At 51.3% G+C, this 20,124-nt stretch overlaps 2 protein-coding genes across 6 annotated transcripts in view; both read left to right on the forward strand.

The window, feature by feature from the left end:
* LOC103824315 (carboxyl-terminal PDZ ligand of neuronal nitric oxide synthase protein) overlaps nt 1–4,128 on the forward strand; it is a 42,852-nt gene extending 38,724 nt beyond the window's left edge. For 3 of the 4 annotated variants that reach the window (XM_050977466.1, XM_030226385.2, XM_050977467.1), the window contains exons 11-12: nt 1,173–1,440; nt 1,520–4,128. In XM_050977466.1, coding sequence (XP_050833423.1) covers nt 1,173–1,440; nt 1,520–2,030 — 779 coding nt within the window. In that variant the 3' untranslated portion in view covers nt 2,031–4,128. The remainder of the gene's footprint in view (nt 1–1,172; nt 1,441–1,519) is intronic. The other variant, XM_050977468.1, reaches the window with a different exon arrangement.
* A 416-nt stretch (nt 4,129–4,544) lies between these two features.
* On the forward strand, nt 4,545–19,965 carry UHMK1 (U2AF homology motif kinase 1). 2 transcript variants are annotated; one of them, XM_050977251.1, is made up of 8 exons: nt 4,546–4,958; nt 5,968–6,260; nt 8,912–9,103; nt 9,849–9,943; nt 11,060–11,136; nt 14,450–14,548; nt 15,419–15,507; nt 15,969–19,364. In XM_050977251.1, exons 1-8 carry the CDS (start codon nt 4,667–4,669, stop codon nt 16,113–16,115), a joined length of 1,284 nt encoding a protein of 427 aa, XP_050833208.1. In that variant the 5' UTR covers nt 4,546–4,666; the 3' UTR covers nt 16,116–19,364. The 2 variants fall into 2 exon arrangements, with proteins under 2 accessions (XP_050833210.1, XP_050833208.1); XM_050977253.1 differs by lacking the exons at nt 14,450–14,548; nt 15,419–15,507; nt 15,969–19,364 and adding an exon at nt 19,697–19,965 and having other exon boundaries at nt 4,545–4,958.
* Nucleotides 19,966–20,124: the final 159 nt, after the last annotated feature.

The following is a 20,124-nucleotide window of genomic DNA, read 5'->3' on the forward strand; positions in this document are numbered from 1 at the left end:
CCAGAAGAGAGCTCTTCAAGAGGTTGTGAGGCTGCTCACACTCCTGAGAGCTGGTGTCTAGGGTGGAGGAGAAGCTGCCCACGCACTGCTGGGTGGCTCTCTTGGTGCAGATGAATAGCTGAAGGATGAACCCCAGGGCTGGTGGATGCTGCAGGTGCAGGCAGGGAGCTTGCTGTTCAGCAGGACTGTGGGGCCACAGAATGCAGAGGAAAGGGCCTGCAGTGAGTTGGGGGTCCCTGTAAGAGTCCAGCCCACCACGAGGTTGAAGCAGTGCTGGGAACCCTTCCTCTCTGCCTGTGCCATGGGACGTGGAGGTGGTTGTCTCTGTCCCAGTATGTGTCCCCGGGGTGCAGAGGTAGAGTTGGGCAGAGGATGCTGATGGGCAGCAAGGCCCCAGAACAGCGCCAGGCTCACCCAGGAACTAGCTGGAGCCATCACACAGACTCACTCTGACATGGAGGCAGCCACGGGGGTTTGAGCTGGCACTCCTGGGGGCAGCCCCCACAGCTTCAAGGACTCTTGCTAGGAAGACATAGTGGAGGAAGCCAGTGTAGCTCTGAGGTGGGGTTTTATTGTGGAGCCCTTTCCTCTGCAAGCACCTGCTGCCACCCACCACAGAGACCCAGCCTGGGCTGAGCTGAGGGAGCCATGGTGGGGTGGGCAGTGCAGAACCAACACCGTGGGTGTCCCCAGAGAAGGCCCTGTGGCTTTACCAGGGTGTGGCTGACAAGGGACCCACCCCCATGTGAGTCCCATCTCTTCAGGTAGCATGACATATCTGAGCAGGGGGTTGGCAGCATGCCTCACCTGGCAGTGTGGAAGGGACAGGCCTCTTCCCTTGCCATTCCCCTGGTGAATGCTTGCTCGCTCTCTCTTTTTCCACAACTCGCTTTCCAAGTTGCTTGGTGTCAGGTAAGAGAAGCTCTCGGTGTGTTGGCACTGCCAGCATGGGGCCCTGGGCTCACTTCTACCCTCTCTTGCCCCACATGGTCCCCTGTGCATGTACTGCCCTGTGCAGACCTGGCATAGCCTGGCTGCCCACAGCCTCTGCAGGGCTGTAGGAACATCCTCCCAGTCCCCAAAATTCTGTTCCCACAGTGCTGGTGGGCTGGCCCTGCTGGGATTTCCCTCCAGCCTGACTCACATCATCTCTGTTCCCTTACCCCCTCCAGTGGACCAGAGCATGTTTGAGAACGCCAGCGCCAGCACGGCGCCCACGCCACGGGCACAGCACGTCCCTGCCGCGGCGGGCACCTTCCCCCAGCCCTGCCGGCCCGCTGGCAGCCAGCACCTCCGCAACCTGGGCAAGGCCGTGGGCGCCAGGGTGAACGACCTCCTGCGCCGCAGGGAGCCAGCCGGCCTGCCTGCCGTGGGAGCCATGGAGGTGAACGCCAGCGTGGGCGCTGTGCTGAGCACGGGACAGCCGGCTGCTGAGGACGGGTGAGTGTCCCTGCAGTGTGCACCCCATGCCAGGGCTATTGGGACAGGCTGGAGTGGCCCAGCATGGGGCTGTATGCAGCTGTCCTTCTGTTTGCAGGGCTGTGGGGCTGGAGGCCTTTCCCCGGCTGGAACCCCCGCCCCCCATCACCAAGAAACGGACACCGCGCGCCCTGAAGACCCCCCAGGACATGCTCATTGCTCCGCAGCTGGAGGGGACCGGCACTAGGAGTGGCACTGAGGAGCCTCCCGAACCAGCCTCAGCTCACTCTGAGCCCACAGAGGAGCAGCTGGGCATGGGGGACCTGTCTCCTCCAGAATGCCCTGGTGTCCTCAGTGTGATGGGTGCCCTAGAGCCCAACGGGGACCAGCCTACCAGTGCCTTGCCCGTGCCCGACCTCATCCATAAGGGCCGCCAGGAGAGCCAGTGGCAAGTGGGTGAGAGGGCCACTGAGATGTCACCCAGCACAGAGAAGCCCTCACGGAGACTGGGGCTGGAGCATGAGCCACCAGGGAGCACAGGGCAGCCAGAGCCACGTACCCCTGGCTGGGAGGTGGAGGGGGCCCATCCTGACCTACTGTCCTTTGAGTAGCAGTGGGTAGCTGTGACAGGGGTGCCATGGGGGCTGGCTCTCCCAAACTTGTCTCTCACTGCCACTTGCCTTTTTGGGGTGATTACTTTGGAAAGGGGGAAGCCTTGGAGTGGAACGAGCCATTTGCTGCCCAGTGTGGGCTCTGGGGAGCCATGACAACCTGCTTCTCCCCAGATTCCCAGGAGGGGCACATGCCTGTCCTGCCATAGCTTCTGCAGCCCCATTCTGGCCCCCTATTCACCCTGGTCAGTGCTAAGCTCCTGTCCTGCCACAGTGCCACTGCCACCCTGTCTGCAGCCAGGAGCCTTGCTGAACTGGGAACCAAGGGGGTGCGTGGGGGTAGAAGTGCCAGCCTGCCCCAAACCCCCTTGGCTCTACTGGAGCGAGCATCCTGTGAGCACCCCACAAGCACCACACGCTTTCTGCAGTGGCTGCCTTGGTCCAGAGGATTTCCCAGCTTACACTGTATGCTTGCTGAGATAGCCCATCCTGGGGTACCAGCAGGCTCACCCAGCCCTGATGCCAATGAACCAGGACAGCAGATGTGTCCAGGGCCTTCTTCAGGTGCTGACCTCGTGCTGTGTGTTTGCTGAGTGCCATCTCCTTGCAGTGGAGCCCCAGATGCAGTAGTCCTGGGCTCTGGCGAGGTGCAAGGCTGAGTACCTGGGACTGAACAGCTGCTGGCTGGTGGGCTCTGGCAGGGAGCTGAGCTCTCTGTGAGACCCTCTTCCAGCTCCTGCTTGTTTCCTGGTCTCGTCCCAGCCACCATGAACAGAGCTGTCCAGGCAGGCAGCCCTCTCTGTGTGAGTCAGTGTCACTGCTCCCCTTTATTTCCTGGGACAGTGGTCTCTGTGAGACTGGGACATAAAGCCACGTGGTCCTCTGATACTGCTGTATGAGTGTTTTGCCATGGATTACAGGAGGGATGAGCCAGCCTGGGGACATTTGTTTCAATGCAAAGCAGCAGCTGTCAGATGGAACTTTTTGCTTAGAGCTTTTATGTGCATCCGCACCACAAAGGTTGTCTTCAGAGGAAAAGCTCTGAAGCCCCAGGCTGGGTTGGAGGAACCCAGGAGCTCATGGATGGACCTGCTCACAGCTCCTTCCAGGCCACCTAGGGTGGTTGGGCTGAAGAAATGTCTTCCACCACCCAAAGCCATGCTATCCTGCTGAAGGAAGGAAGCTGTGAGCACGGATCCTGCTGCCCTGGGAGCAGCCACCCATGTCCTTGCCGTTGGTATGGTGATGCCCCGGTGGCACTGGGGCCCTGCAGCTCTCTGGTCTGGGAAAGCCCTGCTCAAGAGTGAAGGGGTGCAGAGTTGCACAGAGCCCATGTTCAGTGCTGAGGTGTCACACCCCCTGACAATATGATCACGCCGTGCACGGCTGTGGTAATCCGTGGTTTTCCTGGGCCTTATATGAGTCCAATCCGGCTAACTTAAGACTCTAGCTCACGCGGACCTGCATAGACGAAAGTAAAAGATGAGAGGCGCTCTTCTCCACGTGGGTGCAAGTATCTTGTTTATTGGCTTGGGACAGGACACAGGTGATGGGTCACCCCGGTAAAAAGGAGAGATTGGAACTCTCACACAGGAGGTTTTATACCCTGGGGGATGGGGGCGGGGGAGAGAGAGCCGGAGCCAATGGGATGCCACTGGGGAGGGGCGAAGCACCTGTGGGACAGACCAGGTGTGTGTAACGGAGGGGGGGTGTGTGAGGAGGAAACCATGGGATGAGGGAGGGAGAAAACCCCTCTACTTGACCCAACATGCTCAGTAGAAATTGCCCATCACCAGTGCAACAACAACTAAATAAACTATTTAGTGCAATACAACACACGGCCGCCTCCACCCTTAAGTACAGGGATGTGTGTGTGCTGCCCAGGTCTGCACTGCCATGTTGGTGTTGATGGAAACCAGGACTTGCAGCCCCCTCTGAAGAACCAGTGTCTTCAATTGCTGTGACCCCAAGGGAACCTTCCCCTTGAGAGTTGTCACTCACAGCCAGTCCAGTCCCTCTGTTTATGTTGTCAGGGTGCGTGTGGTTTGGGACAAGAGATGCAGATTGCACAATAAATTTTTTTTTCTTTTGTACCTACTGATGTGTGGCATTCCTTTGATGGGAAAGGACACCCTGCACGACCCTGGCGCCATACTGGTGGGGAGCCAGGGGGCGGAGGGGGAGTTTGGTGGTGTCCAGATTGGGATGGAGAACGTGGCTGCCCTGCTGTGCTTGGCCTGGGCACAAGGGCCGGATCCCGGGGGTGCTGCGGTAATGGGAGCCAGCCGGTGTCCAGGCTGAGGGAACAGAACTCCGAGGCTGTTGAGGGTACTGGAGCCCGGGCTGAGGGTACTAGGGAACCGGGACCCCGGCGGAAGCCCTGGCTGGTGTCTGGGCTGAGGGCATGCGACCCCCGGCAGCGCAGAGGGCGCTGGACTCCGACCCGGCAGCACCGAGGGAGCAGCTCGCTCCTGGGCCCAGGGCCCCGCCCCGCTGAGGGCGGCGCCGCCGCCGTGCCGTCCCGTTTCCGGTGTCATGGCGGCCGGAGCGCGGCGGCTGCCGGGGCCGGGGCCGGGGCCGGTGCCGGGGCAGCGGCGGGGCCGCGGCGGGACGGCGATGTGAGGCGGGACGGGGCCATGTCGGGGTGCGCGTGGGGCGCGGCGCCGCCTCTGCTGGAGGCTCTGGGCCGGCTGTGGGAGGTGCAGACGCCGCTGGGCAGCGGCTCCTCGGCCTCGGTGTACCGGGTGCGCTGCTGCGGGGACCCCCGGGCCCCCCCCGGCGCCGTCAAGGAGTTCGTGCCGCCCCCGGGGCCGCGGCCCGGGCTCGCTCGCCGCCCCGGCGCCCGCCCGCCCGCCGCGGACTGCGCCGAGTACGGGTTCCGCAAGGAGCGCGCCGCGCTCGAGCAGCTCCGCGGGCACCGCAACATCGGTAACGGCACCCCCGCACCCCGGCACCCCCTCCCCGATCCCCAAACACCTCTGCTCGGGCACCCTCTGTCCCTAGAGCACCCCTCAGGGCACTCTCCCCCTGCCAAACTGGTGTCTTCCCTCGCAGCCAGGGAAGAGAACTCTCAGCTGCTTTGGGAATACGGGCAGCCTCGCCCCCAAACGCATCCCCGGGCCAATGTGCCCCTCGGTTTGGCACCCCTCGGGGGGCAGATTTGAGGGCCCCCAGCCTGGACACCCCAAAGAAGCCTCCCTGCAGTGGATGCTCCTGGGTACCCCACCCTTCCCTGGGTGGGGCTCTGCAGGTGACATCCCCAGGGTGGCCAGGAGAGATGGGCAGTGTGGGTCCCTGCAGGCAGGGCACCCTGGAGTCCTCCTTTGGGTGGGGTGCCAGATCCCCAGCAAGGACTGGGTTCCCTGCGAGACAGCCGTGGGCCCGTGTGTTCCCACTGTGCTACAGCTCCAGGACTTCTTTCCTGGGTGGGAATGAGCCTGGGAAGAGAGGAAGTCTGTGTGTGAGAGGTGATTGCTGGAAGTGCCAAAGTTCACCCACCACTGATATTTTTTGTCGGTGTGAAATGCTTTTTAATGCCATAGTGTTCCTGGACACCCAGACAGCACATGGGTTCCCACTCTGCAAAGTTTGTCTGTCACGGGGTGAGATTGACAGGTCTCTAAAGAGTGGCACTGTGTCCAGTTTGCCCACTGGAATGTGCTTATCCTTGTCTCAGGGGCTGTCCTTCTGAGCAGGAGCACTCAGCCCCATCATTTTAGCAGAGCCTGGGGAGTGTTGTGAGATCAGCCTGTCCCCTGAAGCTCGTAGGGGTGAAATGGCTGCTTTTCCCTTGCTTCTTCCTCCCTGGTTCTCCATCTCTCCAAACACCACCCGTTACAAAACATCCGAGCTGCCTGCCACAGCTCTTGTGGCGTGGAGCAGTGAAGGTGCTGGCTGCGTGCTCGTTACCGATGCCTGTCCCCGTGTCTCATTGTAGTGACACTCTATGGCGTGTTCACCAACCACTACTCTGCCAATGGCCCATCTCGCTGTCTGCTCCTGGAGCTGCTGGACATCAGCGTGTCCGAGCTGCTGCTGCACTCCAGCAACCAGGGCTGCTCCATGTGGATGATCCAGCACTGCGCCCGAGATGTCCTGGAAGCCCTGGCTTTCCTGCACCACAAAGGCTATGTGCACGCAGACCTCAAGCCACGCAACATCCTGTGGAGTGCAGAGGAGGAGTGCTTTAAGCTCATTGACTTTGGACTTAGCTTCAAAGAGGGGAATCAGGTTTGGAATGTGCTACTCTTGAGGCAAGAGGGCTCTGTGTTGAGTTGTGTGGCTCTGTGATGTTTTCCAAGTGACCTGATCAGATTAGGAGCTGAGCTGGTGCTGAGGGTTAATTGACAAGGCTGAAATGATGTCTGCCCCAGACACTGAACCTGTGTTTCCATTCTGCTTCCATGTCTCTGGTTTCTGTTCATGTCTTAGCCTTTGTGCTACAAATTCCAATGTTAACGATGCCCTGAGAAAAGTGGTGTCTCAGCTTCCTGGAAAGTTTGCTAGTTTTTATGTGGTCAGATGAGTGGGAGCACTTAGAAATGTAGAATTCCCTTTTATCATCCCTTCCCATGTGTTGTAGTAATCCAGGCTTTGCCATCAGCCTCCCTAGCCAAGTGTGTTATCTCTGGCAGTGTCCTTGTGCTTGCCTTTAATTTCTCCCTATCTTGAGCAGCCTCCCTTCCTCAGGAAGTCTGGATGTTTCTTTCCCACATGTATCAAAAAAGTCCATGGTCTGGTCCTGGGTGGGCAGTGTCTGTTGTACTCTTTGTTCCATTTGCTGGTCTCCTGCTCAGTCTCCTTGCTGTCACTTTTATTTTGGTGATACTGACTTGTTTGTCCTTGCCCATTTTACTCTCTTCCATGGCTTCTGATGGAAGCAGAGAGCCTCAGGATGTTCTGCTGTTGGCTTAATAGATCTTCCTTTCACTCCTCCCTCTCTCAGTAGCAGCCTGTGAGGAGTCTCAGTAACGTTTTTCCATCAGGTAACCTTGTAGCACACTTGCCTTTAATCACTGGATGATAGATGGTAATTTTTTCTGTGCCTTCCTACAGTGTCCTGGTTGTCCCTATTGCATGCACTTTACCCACTTAGCAGTTTTAAATTTATATACTTTTTTACTGGTTTACCTGGTATTGACAGCACAGCCCACTGATTGTGAATATCAGAGGGTTGTGTGGGTGACCTGTCTCTGAATTCTTTGGTACAGGGGTTGTTTTTAATGTTTGGACTTCTTAACTCCCCCGTGTTGTCTTCAGTTCTCCCACATTCTTGGCTGAGTTTCTGGTGGTAATCTGTTGCTGTCTGTCAGCAAAATACACACTCCTGGTGTCCTGTGTCTAATGCAGGTATTTTTATTTAATTCAGGTCTGTGTTTTGCTGCTTGCTGTGCGAGCTGCCTCATAATAGTTGATAGGGTGCTTTATTTGCTTCCATGGTTTCTTCCAATCTGCTTTCTTTGGGCTGAGTTTCCTTTGCCCTTTCTCAAAAACACACTTTTTGTATGGGTGAACCTTCTGACCTTGCCCGTCCCCACCCCTGCCTTGGGCTGCAGCCTGCATGCATAATTTCCTTATCTGAGCCAAAGACCATGCTACTTTTATTTATGACAGCCCTGCCAAGATTATTCTTACGCAAAATTTCCTGCCATTGCTGTTTAACAGAGAATGGTTGTATACAGAGCAAGGTCTCAACCACTTACAGCTCTCAAAATGCTTTAGGTGGTAGGAGTGAAATTCCCTCTCTCTCTTTTTGCTGGTGCCATTGATCACAGTATTTTCTCTATCTCTAAACGTTGTTTGGGGGCCTGCCAAGTTGCTGCTATTGCCATGCTGGAGGTTCTGCTCCCTACTGATAGGAGGAGGGACAAGGACGAGCAGTTTGTGTATCATTTTTAAGTTCATAAACCACTTTTGAGCTCTGTTGCTGGAAGATGTCTTCTGTAAACTTTATTTTCAGTCAGAGAACCACATAATCTTGGTCTGAATATATTCTCATGGTAAGAATTCCTAATCCTATGCCTTATCCAGGAGGAAGAAGGCTTGTATATTCTTCTGTCATTCCTTGTGTTGCATCAGTGTGTCTAAAATGAGTCCCCATATGTTAAAAAGACCCAGCATGCAGTTTGTCTTTGGACACTTAGAAGACTTGGCTGACAAAGCCACAGCTTTGACTGACCAGTATTGCCTGAAAGCAGGAGACTGGACTGGAGCCTTCAGAGCAGCCCCTCCAGCCAGTACTTGTATGATTCTATAATTCTCTAATTTCTTTGGAGCAGGCAGCATGTGGGCATTTCCTCTCACTGTGCCAGCCCGGCAGCTGGGCAGGTACTGATTGTGCAGCATTTGAGGCTTCAAGGGGAGATGGAAGAGGTACATGGGAACTGCCATTGATGATTTCCTTGTCTGAGCATTTTAGCTGCTTGCTTCCAGAGAACATCAGCACCTGAACAATGACAGCAGCTCCTGGTGCTCAGATGGGGCTGTCTGTGCTCTCAGGCAGCCAGTGTGGGACCGTATTGGGGGTGTTCAGCCCTTATTCCAAAATTTCTAGCATCATCTGCATGTAGGAGAGGTTAAAGGGCCAGTCCACAGGGACATCCAGCCCCTTCCTCCCAGCAGTGCTGAGTTTCAGAGGTCAGATGCTAGTGGTGTTTTGCTGGGAGATGTTTTTTTTTCCAGACAGTCCTGGTTTTCCCTCAGCACAGCAGTATAGGGAACTGAACTGCCTGCCTTGCACAACTGACTCTACAATGCTTTCTGTCAATTTAGCAATAGTATTTTGGAGACCCCTTTGGAAGGATATCAGAACTGATTTAAGGATGGAGTGGAGAACCTGAGTGTGGAAAATCAACTTTTTCCCTGTGTTTTGTCCCCTGTAGGATGTGAAATACATTCAAACAGACGGGTATCGGGCTCCAGAGGCAGAACTGCAGAACTGCCTGGCACAGGCAGGGCTCCAGAGTGAGACAGAGTGTACCTCTGCTGTGGATCTGTGGAGTCTGGGAATCGTTTTACTGGAAATGTTCTCAGGAATGAAACTGAAACATACAGTCCAATCTCAGGAATGGAAGGTGAGACAGTTCTTGCTTGCACCAAATGAATCCTTCTGCTTCTTGTTCATAATCTGGATTTGTGAGGTAGCACCTGGCAACTAGGTAGTGTTTCCAGGATGTTTATCTAATCCTATTGTCTTGAGAATTAAGATTCCTGAGCCTTAAAGACCCACCTGCCCTGTGTGACTGGCTTGTTTGAATTCTACTTGTGTTCAGGTTACTGAAATAGGGGTGTTCCAGGAGTCTCTGTCTGGAGCCAGTGTCTTGCCTAGATTTGGTAGGCAAGCTGTCCTGGCTGTAGTTGTGGCATAGGAGGAAGAACAAAACCAATGCCTGATGACTGTCAGCTAGTTCAGCAGCTCAATGGCAGAGGAATTATTTGCTGGGTTTAGTTTAACGTTAGCTGTAATTTGGGGATCTTCTCGTAAGGCTGTATACTGAGAAAACAAGACTGTCCTCTGATCTGTGTGAAATAACTTTTTGTGCTCCTCTTTCCAGAAGGAGAATCCTTTCAGCATCAGAATCTCCACAGCAACAGAAAAGTTTCTTGCATGTGGAAATTTCCAGCTTTTGCTGGCAAATGGGAAAAAGTTGATTTGATGTGAGCCTGCTAGTTTAACATGTGAGGCTTGGGCATTGGGGATCACTCACAAAACCCCAGAGAACCACAGCCCTCTGCATCCACTCTGGGAAATGATGGGATATTGCAAGCCTTGCACAGTCTGGTTTTACCTCCCTAATCACCGTTTCTTTTTCTTTCCAGACAAACAGTTCTGCCATCATTGATCGCATATTTGCCAGTGAGGGGGTGGTTAATTCAGCCATTCCAGCTTATCACCTCAGAGACCTTATCAAAAGGTACTGTGGCATATTTGTTAGCTGTTGCTTAAAGATGTACTCTGTAAAGTCAAGCCTTGCTCTTAGCAACTTAGAGCCCACACCTAACCCTTTCCCCTTTCCCCTTTCCCCTTTCCCCTTTCCCCTTTCCCCTTTCCCCTTTCCCCTTTCCCCTGTCCCCTTTCCCCTTTCCCCTTCCCCTTTCCCTTTCCCCTTTCCCCTTTCCCCTTTCCCTTTCCCCTTTCCCCTTTCCCCTTTCCCCTTTCCCCTTTCCCCTTTCCCTTTCCCTTTCCTTTCCTTTCTTCCCCCCTTTTTCTTTCATCTCCTCCCCCTCTGCTGTTAACAAGTGCAAGCATTAGCAGAGATGTTTCAGTTCCTCTGATTTTGGCACAATTTGGAGTAAGCACATAGAGAGTGTCAGTCATTATGTTGATCATTTGCTGTTTCAGTGCTTTGCACTTGCAGCCGAGAGACTGTATTTGGAGAAAACTGCAGACTTTGCTGGTTTTGGGGATTGTTATCAGAAAAGTGAGGGAGGGGGCAGAAACTGCTGCTTTCCACTGCTGCCAAGATTCAAAGGCACTTTTGCAGCTCTCCTGAGGAGTCTGCCAAGGGGGTTGTTTTCACTGTCTGACTGTGCTCTGAGGCTACAGAGGGAAGAAGACACAACTTGGCATAAATAGCATTGGGAGCCCCTGATAAAGCCAAGTTAGGAGTATTCTCAGGCAAGCTCTGGGTTATTAGCTGCTTTGAATCCCATTTGTGAAAAGATGTGGGAGCACCCTGGAGTGTGATCACTCTCATGAGACTGTGTGTCTGCCTGAGATGTGGGATGAATGGCCTGAGGATGTGGAGCTGGAACATGCAGTGCTCCTTGTAGACTTTAAGTGGGCAGTTCTCAGTATTTGGTGCTGAGAGACATCAAGAAGGAAACCCTGCTCCACCATCTACCCAAAATGCTTTCAGAGGATCCTTCTGGTATGCTTCAGCTGCAAATTGCAAGATGTGCTTCCCACTCTTCTTGTACCATAACCACCCCAAAGATAGGGTGTTCCTCTATGCTAGCTTCCAGCCTGAGTGGAATGTATCAGTGCAGGAATGTCACATGCATGAACATAAAGGTATCTTCTCTTACAGCATGCTTCATTGTGACCAAGGAAAACGAGCCTCTGCTGAGAAGGCTTTATGCAGCCCATTCTTCAGCATTCCTTTTGGTAAGCTGTGGCTATGGCCCCTGCTCAGGACTCTCTCAGCATGTGCTGGAAGCAGCACAGAGGGCAGTTGTCTGTTGTTTTTCGGTCTGGCCTCGTTGCTGCTCCTCTCTGGCACCTGCCAGCTCTCCATGGCGCCACAGGAGGGAGGTCAGAGTGATGCCTGTGCTCTCAGTGCTGCCTTACTCCTGCAGCCCCACAGGCTGTCACTTTTTCTTAGCTGGACTCTGATTAAACACTGTCCCCATTAAAGTATTGGCAGCAACATTCGTCTGAGGGCACAGGAATAACCAGGATATTTACCTAACATTCTGACTGTTGAGGTTCATTTGAAGAGTGCAGTACTGTTTATGGTGAGTGGATGGGTTTTCTTACACCAACTGTTTCCCAGTTCAGAAATCACCAGGAATGAGATCACCTTGGGCATGGGCTGATGGTGGCCTCTGCTGCTGCCTCTGCACAGGTGGTTTGTGGTGGCAGCCTGTTTCTGCAGTGGCTGGCCTGCAGTAATCTGTGTGGCAGATCATGGACAGATGTCACTCACTTCCATCTAATGCTGTCCCTTTGATTTAATAAAATATGTTTCCTCAAGAACTCCCCATGTGCGTTGCAGGCAGTCAGCAAAGGTGGGCTGAGACCTCCCTGTTTAGGCTTGTGTCCTTCCCTATTTTCTGTTCCAGATGCAATTGAGTAGCATTCTTCAGAGCTTGTCTGCTTTTAAGAGCACCAGTGAGGAGCTGTGCATCCAGGTTTTCTGAAGCATAAATTAATACTTCAGGCTGAGCTAGCATTTCCAGTTGAATCTTAGCCCTGCTTTTCTTAAGCTTCTTGGTGCACCTTGCAGCCAAGATTATTAAGTATTGCTTCTTATAGAAGCAATATATTTCTGTATGTCAGGCAAAGGTAACAAACTCATTCGTATTTCCAAACTTCACATATGTCTCAGAAGCTGGAGCTGTTCTAATCAAAGCTGCTTTCCATGGCTGAACCTCCCAGCCAGTACTGCTTTAGAGCAGAGGGAATTGTGTATTGGCAGTGCTTTCTGGGCTGGTTTTAAACACACAGACCTCTAACTGTACTGAGGAAGGTGCTTCTGTGGTTAGTGCTTGGAGTTTATAGAACAGCTTCCATTTTGCTTCGTTCTCTTTGCTGCTTCTTTTCTTTGACAGACTTGCACATACGCTTGTCTGCACAAAGAAGCATTTACTGCAGCTTTCCCAGCAAGTCAGAAAATGACCTGTCATTGCCTTTCACTTGGACACAGCTTTTCTGTTTAGAGCAAAGACAGCTGAGAATAGCTTTCCTTGTCATATACAGCTAAGTCTTGACTTTCCAGTTCATCAAGTTCTTTCCTGTGTTGTCATTGTGGTTGGTGTCACTTGTCATTTGCGGAGGAGCTGGGCAGAGAGTACCTCCTAGGGCAGAGGGGGATTGCCAGAAATGGATTTGTCACTTGGGTACAAGAAGACCAGGTGTCTCAGTTCTAGGGGCTGGTTTGTCTCCCTCTCTAGAAAAAGACATATGAAATGAAGGACAGATTTACTTTAGTGTCTGTCTTTTCTCCCAGGTAACAAGTGACAGGACAAGAAGAAACAGCCTCATGTTGCCCTGGAGGAGGTTTAGATTGGTTGTTAGGAAAAATTTCTTCAGGGAAAGGTTGTCAAACATTGGAACAGGCTGCCCAGAGAAGTGGTGGAGTCACTATGCCCATTAAAAGATGTGTAGATGTGGCACATCTGAGGACATTGTTTAGTGGGGAGCTTGGCCATGCCAGGTTAGAGTTCATAATTTAAAAGGTCTTTTCCAACCTAAACGATTTTGTGATTCTCCAAATAAAAGGAGTAGCATATAAGACCATGGTGACACTTAAATGTTCTTCAGTCTTCAGTTCATCTGATGTGTCTTGGTTGCAAATAGTCCTAGAGGTGCACTAGGAGCTGGAACATGTCTGGTTATCTGAAGTTAGCATCTTTCTTCAAAGGGCTACCACTGAGAGCTGTCTGGGCATCATCTGTACTGATAAGGCCTTTCACACTCTCAGCTTTTCCTAAGGGCTCTTCCATGACAGGCAGGAGATTTACAGCTTCTGTGCTTGCCTTGGATCTCTTCTTGCACTGTGAGATCAACATCTGACTGTGCCTGGCAGGGATGTCAACTTCTTCACAGGCATTGTGTGCTTACCTCGGAAAAGTATTTCCTAGAAAATAACAGCCCACTTTGCAGGCATGGTCAGAAAGCTCAGACTGGAGAAATGAAGCCATTTTTCTTTTCCTCTCAAGTGAAGTGAAGTGGCAGAGCTGTCCTGCTATTATGTTCAGCTGCTGTAGCTGCCAAAATAAACACATCAACACTCTCCAAGTACTGCAGGTTGGGTGCCCAGATCTTAAATTCGTTAATGGCCTGTCACTATTGTACAGGAACATGAAATCAAGCTTTTTTTCCTGCAGAAGTGACACTGTCCCTGAGTCTTTGGGTTTCTAGAGGGCTGATGATCCTCAGAATGTGAGGATAGCTCATAGCTTGTTGTTCGCCTTTTCTCCTTGGCTGTTGCCTTCTGCCACAGTGGCATCCGTGCTGCCCTGCTCCAGGCCATCCTGGAACTGCTTGTTTTCTAGAGCCAAGTGCCCCATGTCCAGCACCCAAAGGGTTTTATTTCTTCTCCTGTGAAGTCCTTCAAGGATCACTGCTCACACACCTTGTGGCCATACCTGATTCTACAGCATTGCATTGTTTAAGTAGCTTAAGTATGGTGGTCTTCAAAACAGTGGATTGCAGTTGGATTTTGAGGGGAGGAGGGTTTACATGATGTTCAGAGAAGAACTAAAAGATATTCTAAGGAGATCTGAGGCCTGTGCCTTAGTACAGCTGAAGAATTGGAATTAGGGAAGCTGGCCAGCCTGTTTTCAGCTTGTCTGGGAGCAGTGACAGGAGAGACAGTTGCAGAGTATTCCTGTGATCTTCTCACATCTCCATATATATATGGGGTAGTTTGTTCAACTAGCATAGTTCTTGAGGTCACATCAGTTTCTGAGTCTGGGCTAAGTAGACACAATTCTAGCTTTAATTTGAAAAGCAATTTCAGATGCTAGCAGCAGAATAATTGCAGAGTACATGGAAGAGTCTCTCAGTGCACAGGTAACTATAAGATGGTAATGGAGAATTCAGACTCTAAATGCAGTTTATAGTGGAGAGAAGCAAAACTGTACTGGAGAGAGAAGTAAGTGCTTCAGTATCACAATGTGTATTGAATCAGCTTCCTCTTTGCTTGCCCCTTTGACATTGACTTTGTTTCTTTGATTCTGTGGGTGTCAAACAGCTCCCCATATTGAAGACTTGGTGATGCTACCTACACCTGTGCTGAGGCTGCTAAATGTTCTAAGTGATGCTTCTCTGCAGTGTGAAGAAGAATATGAAGGTTGGTGCAATCCCCATATAGTAATGTTGTCTTACAGACTTTGTTTTCTGCAGCTCTGGGGATGTAAGAACAAGCAGATGACCAATTAATAGACACAAGAACAGCAAACAGAGCTGCCCAGCTGAGCTTTGGTTACAAGGGGTCAACTGCACCAACAGAGAATAGACTGAGATTGAGAGAGAAAGCAGAGCTTGTAGGGAATTCTTGAAGAATCCCAGATTAAAAAAGAAAATTATTTTCTTCTTTGGTTAGATGCCCACCAAATTCACAATGTGTTTGTGGCATATCTGCTGGATATGTACAGGACTCAGAAGCCCAATAGCACAGATCCTTAAAAATTTGCTAATGAACTTAGCCAAGATCTCAGCAGAGAACTAAAATTTCTCACTGGAGTTCCTAAAGCATGGTGGATGGCAGGCATGGTGGTGACCCCATGGTGTGGGGTTTGTGTTTCTGCGTGCTGTCAGATCCCCATCAGTGGCACAAACCAGAGCACTCTGGGGACACAAGCTGAAAGGCTGAGTTCTGCTCACACAAAGAAGTGATTGTGCCAGCTCCTTCAGTTCCCCTCCTCCGAGTGCCATAGCAGGCACTCCTAAATCCCCGATGTTTCAGCTACTGGAACCTGTGCTGGAGGTTCACTGCCTGCAGGTCTACTTTTCTGAGCCTCCATTCAAATGCTTGCATCTCATTACATGGCCATTAGCGGTGTCAGCTTCTGCTGTGTCACCTGGTGCTTGTTTATTTTAAATTGAGAGGGAAGGAATATTTGTTACCCAGGTGTTCTTGATGTGTTCATCTTGCCTTCGCTTGTTTCTTGGCTCACCCTAGTTTGCAAAGTGAACAACAACAAGCTATTTCCTTTCCCAGATATCCTGGAAGACATAAGGGAGGAATGTCAGAAATACGGACCAGTGATTTCCTTGCTTATTCCAAAGGAGAATCCTGGTAAAGGCCAAGTAAGTGAACGGGGGAAGAAGCTGTGTGTTCCTATGTACACTCCAGGTGCTGCAGGACTGCTGCTCAGTGCCTGGAAATCTCCTGGCTGATGGCAGTGCTATAAATAAATGGCTGTTTTGAAGGACAGCACAGGTTCCTTCCTGGTTATGTAATGTTATCTAACCTGGGAGGTGCCCAGTCAGCTTTAGCATGAATGGAAGGAATGAAGAGGAGAAGCCAATGGCTGGGAGAGGAATTGTTGAGGGTATAGACCACCAGCATACTTTCTCCCACCTTACTAAATGGAGGAGCAAGAGATGAAATCCCAGTTTAGAGATTCAACTCTTAGCTCCAGTGCTCTCTGCTCAACCAAGGATGGAGGAGAAAAATTTGTTTAGGAATCGTTTCCCCCATTGCAGAGGTTGGAGGGGGCAAGTTGCATGGTGCACTGGAAGTCCTACTTCTCCTCTCTCTCTTTCAGGTCTTTGTTGAATATGCAAATGCTGGTGATTCCAAAGCTGCCCAAAAAATGCTGACTGGAAAGATTTTTGATGGCAAGTTTGTTGTGGCTACGTTTTACCCACTGAGTGCCTATAAGAGAGGATATCTGTACCAAAACTTGCTGTAGGCAGTAGCAACAATCAGGAGAGTTGTCTTGCTCCTCTTCCTCACGTGTTTTACAGTTGAATGTGCAAAAGAGCTTCCTAGCCCTGCTTCTGAGTCATCTGTGAAGGAGAGGTGCAAAGGGCTTGAATGGACTTTGAAACTTTTCTGCTGCTTTGTGATGTGCTGAGGAGGCCTGGACGCTTTCAGCCTTGCTTGTGGGTGTGCTGTGCTTGCTCATTTACAGGGGGTGTGGCTCTGCCCGGGGGAACCCGGGAGGCGGAGCAGATCCTGGCGAGGGCTTCACAGTGATTTGAAGTGAGACCAAAGTGTTGGCCTTAGCGCTGGGCTTGGCTCTGGGGAGAGGATTTCTTTGTTAAGCTTTCCTGTAACCAAATCCTCTTCTCCTGTGTTGAAGGAAGAGGAAGGCTTGCCTGCTTTTTGTTGACACTGTTATAAATAAAGAAGCAGAAACACCATCCTCTCTAAACCAGACCAGGAGGACTTTTGAGTCTTCTCCTGACATAGAGCAGAGAGAGGCAATGAAATTGGATCTGCTGAGCCTGTGGGGTTGCCCTGTCCTTGTGACCTGAGCAGAGCCATGCAGCTGATGCTGGGCTGGGCAGTGACGTGTGGGTGATGCTGCCTGTGGGGAGCTGAGCTTGCTTGTTTGTCTGGGGTGGGCTGGGACTGTTGGTGGAGACCTGGTCAGAGCAGTGCCAGCCTCAGTCCCAACACAACCTGTAAGCACTTTGTAGCCTGAGTAGATGTGAAAACCCCGCCGTGTGGATTCATCTTTCTAGCACATACCCTGTGCTGGCACTGATGCTCCCTAGCTCTGATGCCAAATCATCTGTGATATGTAAGCATCTTTTGGTGATATTTTTGGAAAGGTGTGCTACAGCACACAGTATTCTTTGTGTCACTCCTGCCTTGAGAGTCTTATAAGAACAAATATTTGTCCGTTGTAGGCCCCACGCTTGGCTTTTCTGTGTTGTGCATTTTGGTTTTGCATTAACCCATTAAGACATGTAGATTAGAAGCACTGACACTTTTGGTCCTTCAAAGGTTACAAAAAGGGCTTGAGGCAATCTGAGATCCTGTATGGAAAGGGCTTAAGGAGTCATCAGACTGGACTGGCCCGGAGGAGGTCTTTCACAGTGTCAGGAACAACAGCCACATGCCTTTGGGGAAGACACTGTGGTGAGCAGCAACACTTCCCCCCAGAGCATGCTCTGCTCCCGTGGCTTCAGTCAGCTGCTGCCATGGGGCAGGCAGAGACTGATTTCCAAACCCATGCACCTGGCAGAGCCTCTCCCTCCAGGGTGGGCACTCTGCTCCTAATGGGCACAGTGTGAAACAGCCCTGTTTTGAGAGTCACCAGTTTATTCTGGCTTCTGGTCTTGGTCTCAGTTTTAATGAGGAGGAAAGCCCTCCTGAATTCCTTTCTTAGACAAAATACTTGCAGACAGCTGCCCGAACCATCCCTGACCTTCCCTGGAATAATACCTGAATTACCTTGCAGTTTACTGTTTGCATCTTGCTGATGCTGGACTTGATGGAATCCTATATTTAAGAAGTTCCTCTTGATTTTTTGTGCTGTGCATGGTGTGTCAGGAGATCCAATGTCTGTAGCATTTCATGAGTCTGAGTTGCTCTCTGTGCTGGTGTATAGTGCTGTCTACTGTGGCCCTTACCAAACTCCCTCAGAAAGGACCAATCTCTGAATTCTTCTGTTGCCTTTGGGATGGTGGGCTTGCCAGGGAAAAGAAAAAAAAAATCCCACAATGAGTTTTAAGGTGTGATTTGCTGATCAGATTTTTCTGGGAATAATGCTGCTTTGGTGTACATAGCTGTTCAGCAGCCTTTGCATGTGTGGGGTGTGTGATCCATTGCTTTTAATTTAACCGTCCTTTGAGTGAAGCACCTTTTAGTGTCTGGGAGGAATTGAATGGTAACTGGGTGAAGGTTTTTCCTGTGTGGAGATCAGTGTTTGAAGTATGGTTGGGTCTTGGATGACCTCTTCAGCTCTGCATTACTGCTATCCCTGTGGGTTGAGCCAGGGGTCCAGACATGCACGTGTTGAATGCCACCATGGCAGGAGCAGACCCCAAAGCTCCTGCCCTGCTGAATGCCAGCCCAGGTGGGGCCACAGGGAGCTCCCCTGGGTGCAGGGTGTGAGGTCGATCACCTACAGCAACACTGGGACAGGGAGATGCTGGGATGCAGCTATGGAACTTAAATGTGTTCAAAGTTCTCACATCATTTGTCTAGGACTGTGAGCTGCTCTGTCATCTTTCAAGCACAATTTTTTCAGTCAGAATTCTTTCAATAAGGGATAGTGCCAGGATTTATCTTCAGAGAGGAGCCACAGCCTATTTCTGCAGCATGGCAGCTCTTCTGCCAGAGTTTAGCTGGGGTTTTGTTCAGCTTCTTTTACAGGGGTTAAATAAATCCTCATGATGCAAACTCCTGCTACCAGACATTTTTCTCCAGATGTTCATTGACCAGGCTTGAGCACTGAGCTGGGTAAAAAAACCCAAAGCTGCTTTTTGTTATATTCCTTCTGGCTGATCTCTGTCCTGTCACTGGATCCACCGCAGGCTGTGGGGTACAGGGAGGTTTAGAAGCATTGTATTGTTTCTTCTCACACTCTGCCTTCAAAGACTTTTTCTACCAAGATGAAGCTCACTCTGGTGTCTCAGTGACCTGTTGGTGTCTTGGCATAAGTTTTAGCCCTGCTAAAACCTTTGAGTTCCTTAACTCTAGATTGTATCTGAAGTGTGCATGGTGATTCAGTCCAAGGTGCCTGTTGTGGTGTGTGGGATGGGCCTGGCTTTCCTTGTCTCCAGATTACTGCTTGCTTGAGATGCCCAAGTGTTGAGGCTTTCTCCTCAGATGCTCGCTGGGTTTCCTGGTCTGTGCTGCTCCCCCCCAGTAACCCTCGGTGTAGCACCGACCTACCTAGTCCTACCCTAGTTGTAGGGTAACTGGTGTTTAAATCACTGGCCAAAGCACAAGTCAGCTCCCGTCTTAGCTTTATTCCTAATTTTATTCTCACTGGCCTTCAGCCTTGTAACAAGGTAGCCTGAGCACCGTGTTGTTGTAGGCAGGTTCTTTCCAGAGGGTTCAGTACACTTCTTGCTGCTGTGCCAGATCCTGTAACCACGTGCCTCCCTTTGAGTTAGATGTCAGTTGTTGTATCCCGTCACGCACCATTGCTGAGCAGATGTGTGCTTGGTACAGGTGATTAATAAACCATGCTTCAGTATGAGGTGGTTGTCCAGCGTGCTCTTCTTGTGGGACACTGAAATGTCATGCAGCTGAGCAATTGTCTGTCACCGAGCAGCAGGGCCTCTGTTTGGGGGGACAGGACTGTGACCCAGCCATGACAGCATTGGTATTTGTGCTTGGAGACTATGGCTGTCAGAACTCGTTCCAGTTCCAGTGAGGGGTGGTGGTAGCTTGGAGGCGGGGAACTGTGGGATGGAGAGGGCTGTTAACATTATTATTACGCTTTAACGAAGCAAGTTCATCTAAGGAGGGGAATTTCACCACAGCTGTTGGCTCAGCAGCAGGACATCTCCTTTCTCCTGTGGTTGACAGGGGACATGCAAAGTATCACCTGCAAAGTACCATCGAGTTCCTTCTCCCTGCGGGGATTTCCACGGAGCCTGGATGTGCTGTCTCTGCTCTGCTTCCCTACTCCACTCCATCCCCCTTAGCATGTATCTGTATGGGAAATCATCTTGGAATCTGTTCAATTCATGCCAACTGTATTCCATCCGGGGAACAGTAACTGTGATTTACCCTGTAATTTCTGTACCATTATAACTCCTGTTAAGACACTAATAAAAATCTTCACATTTCTCTAATTGCTGCTAATAGCTGTTCACCGCGTCCCCGGGCAATCTTCCCCAGCCCCACATGCCGTGGTGGCCTCTGCCCGGCCGGAGCCCACCGTGTTCCCTCCCGGGCACTCGGGGCTCGGCTTCCTGCGGCAGCCCCGCTTACCCACACCCCACAGGTCCCAC

The sequence above is a fragment of the Serinus canaria genome, chromosome 8, assembly GCF_022539315.1.
Source record: "Serinus canaria isolate serCan28SL12 chromosome 8, serCan2020, whole genome shotgun sequence".
Taxonomy (NCBI): Eukaryota; Metazoa; Chordata; class Aves; order Passeriformes; family Fringillidae; genus Serinus; species Serinus canaria.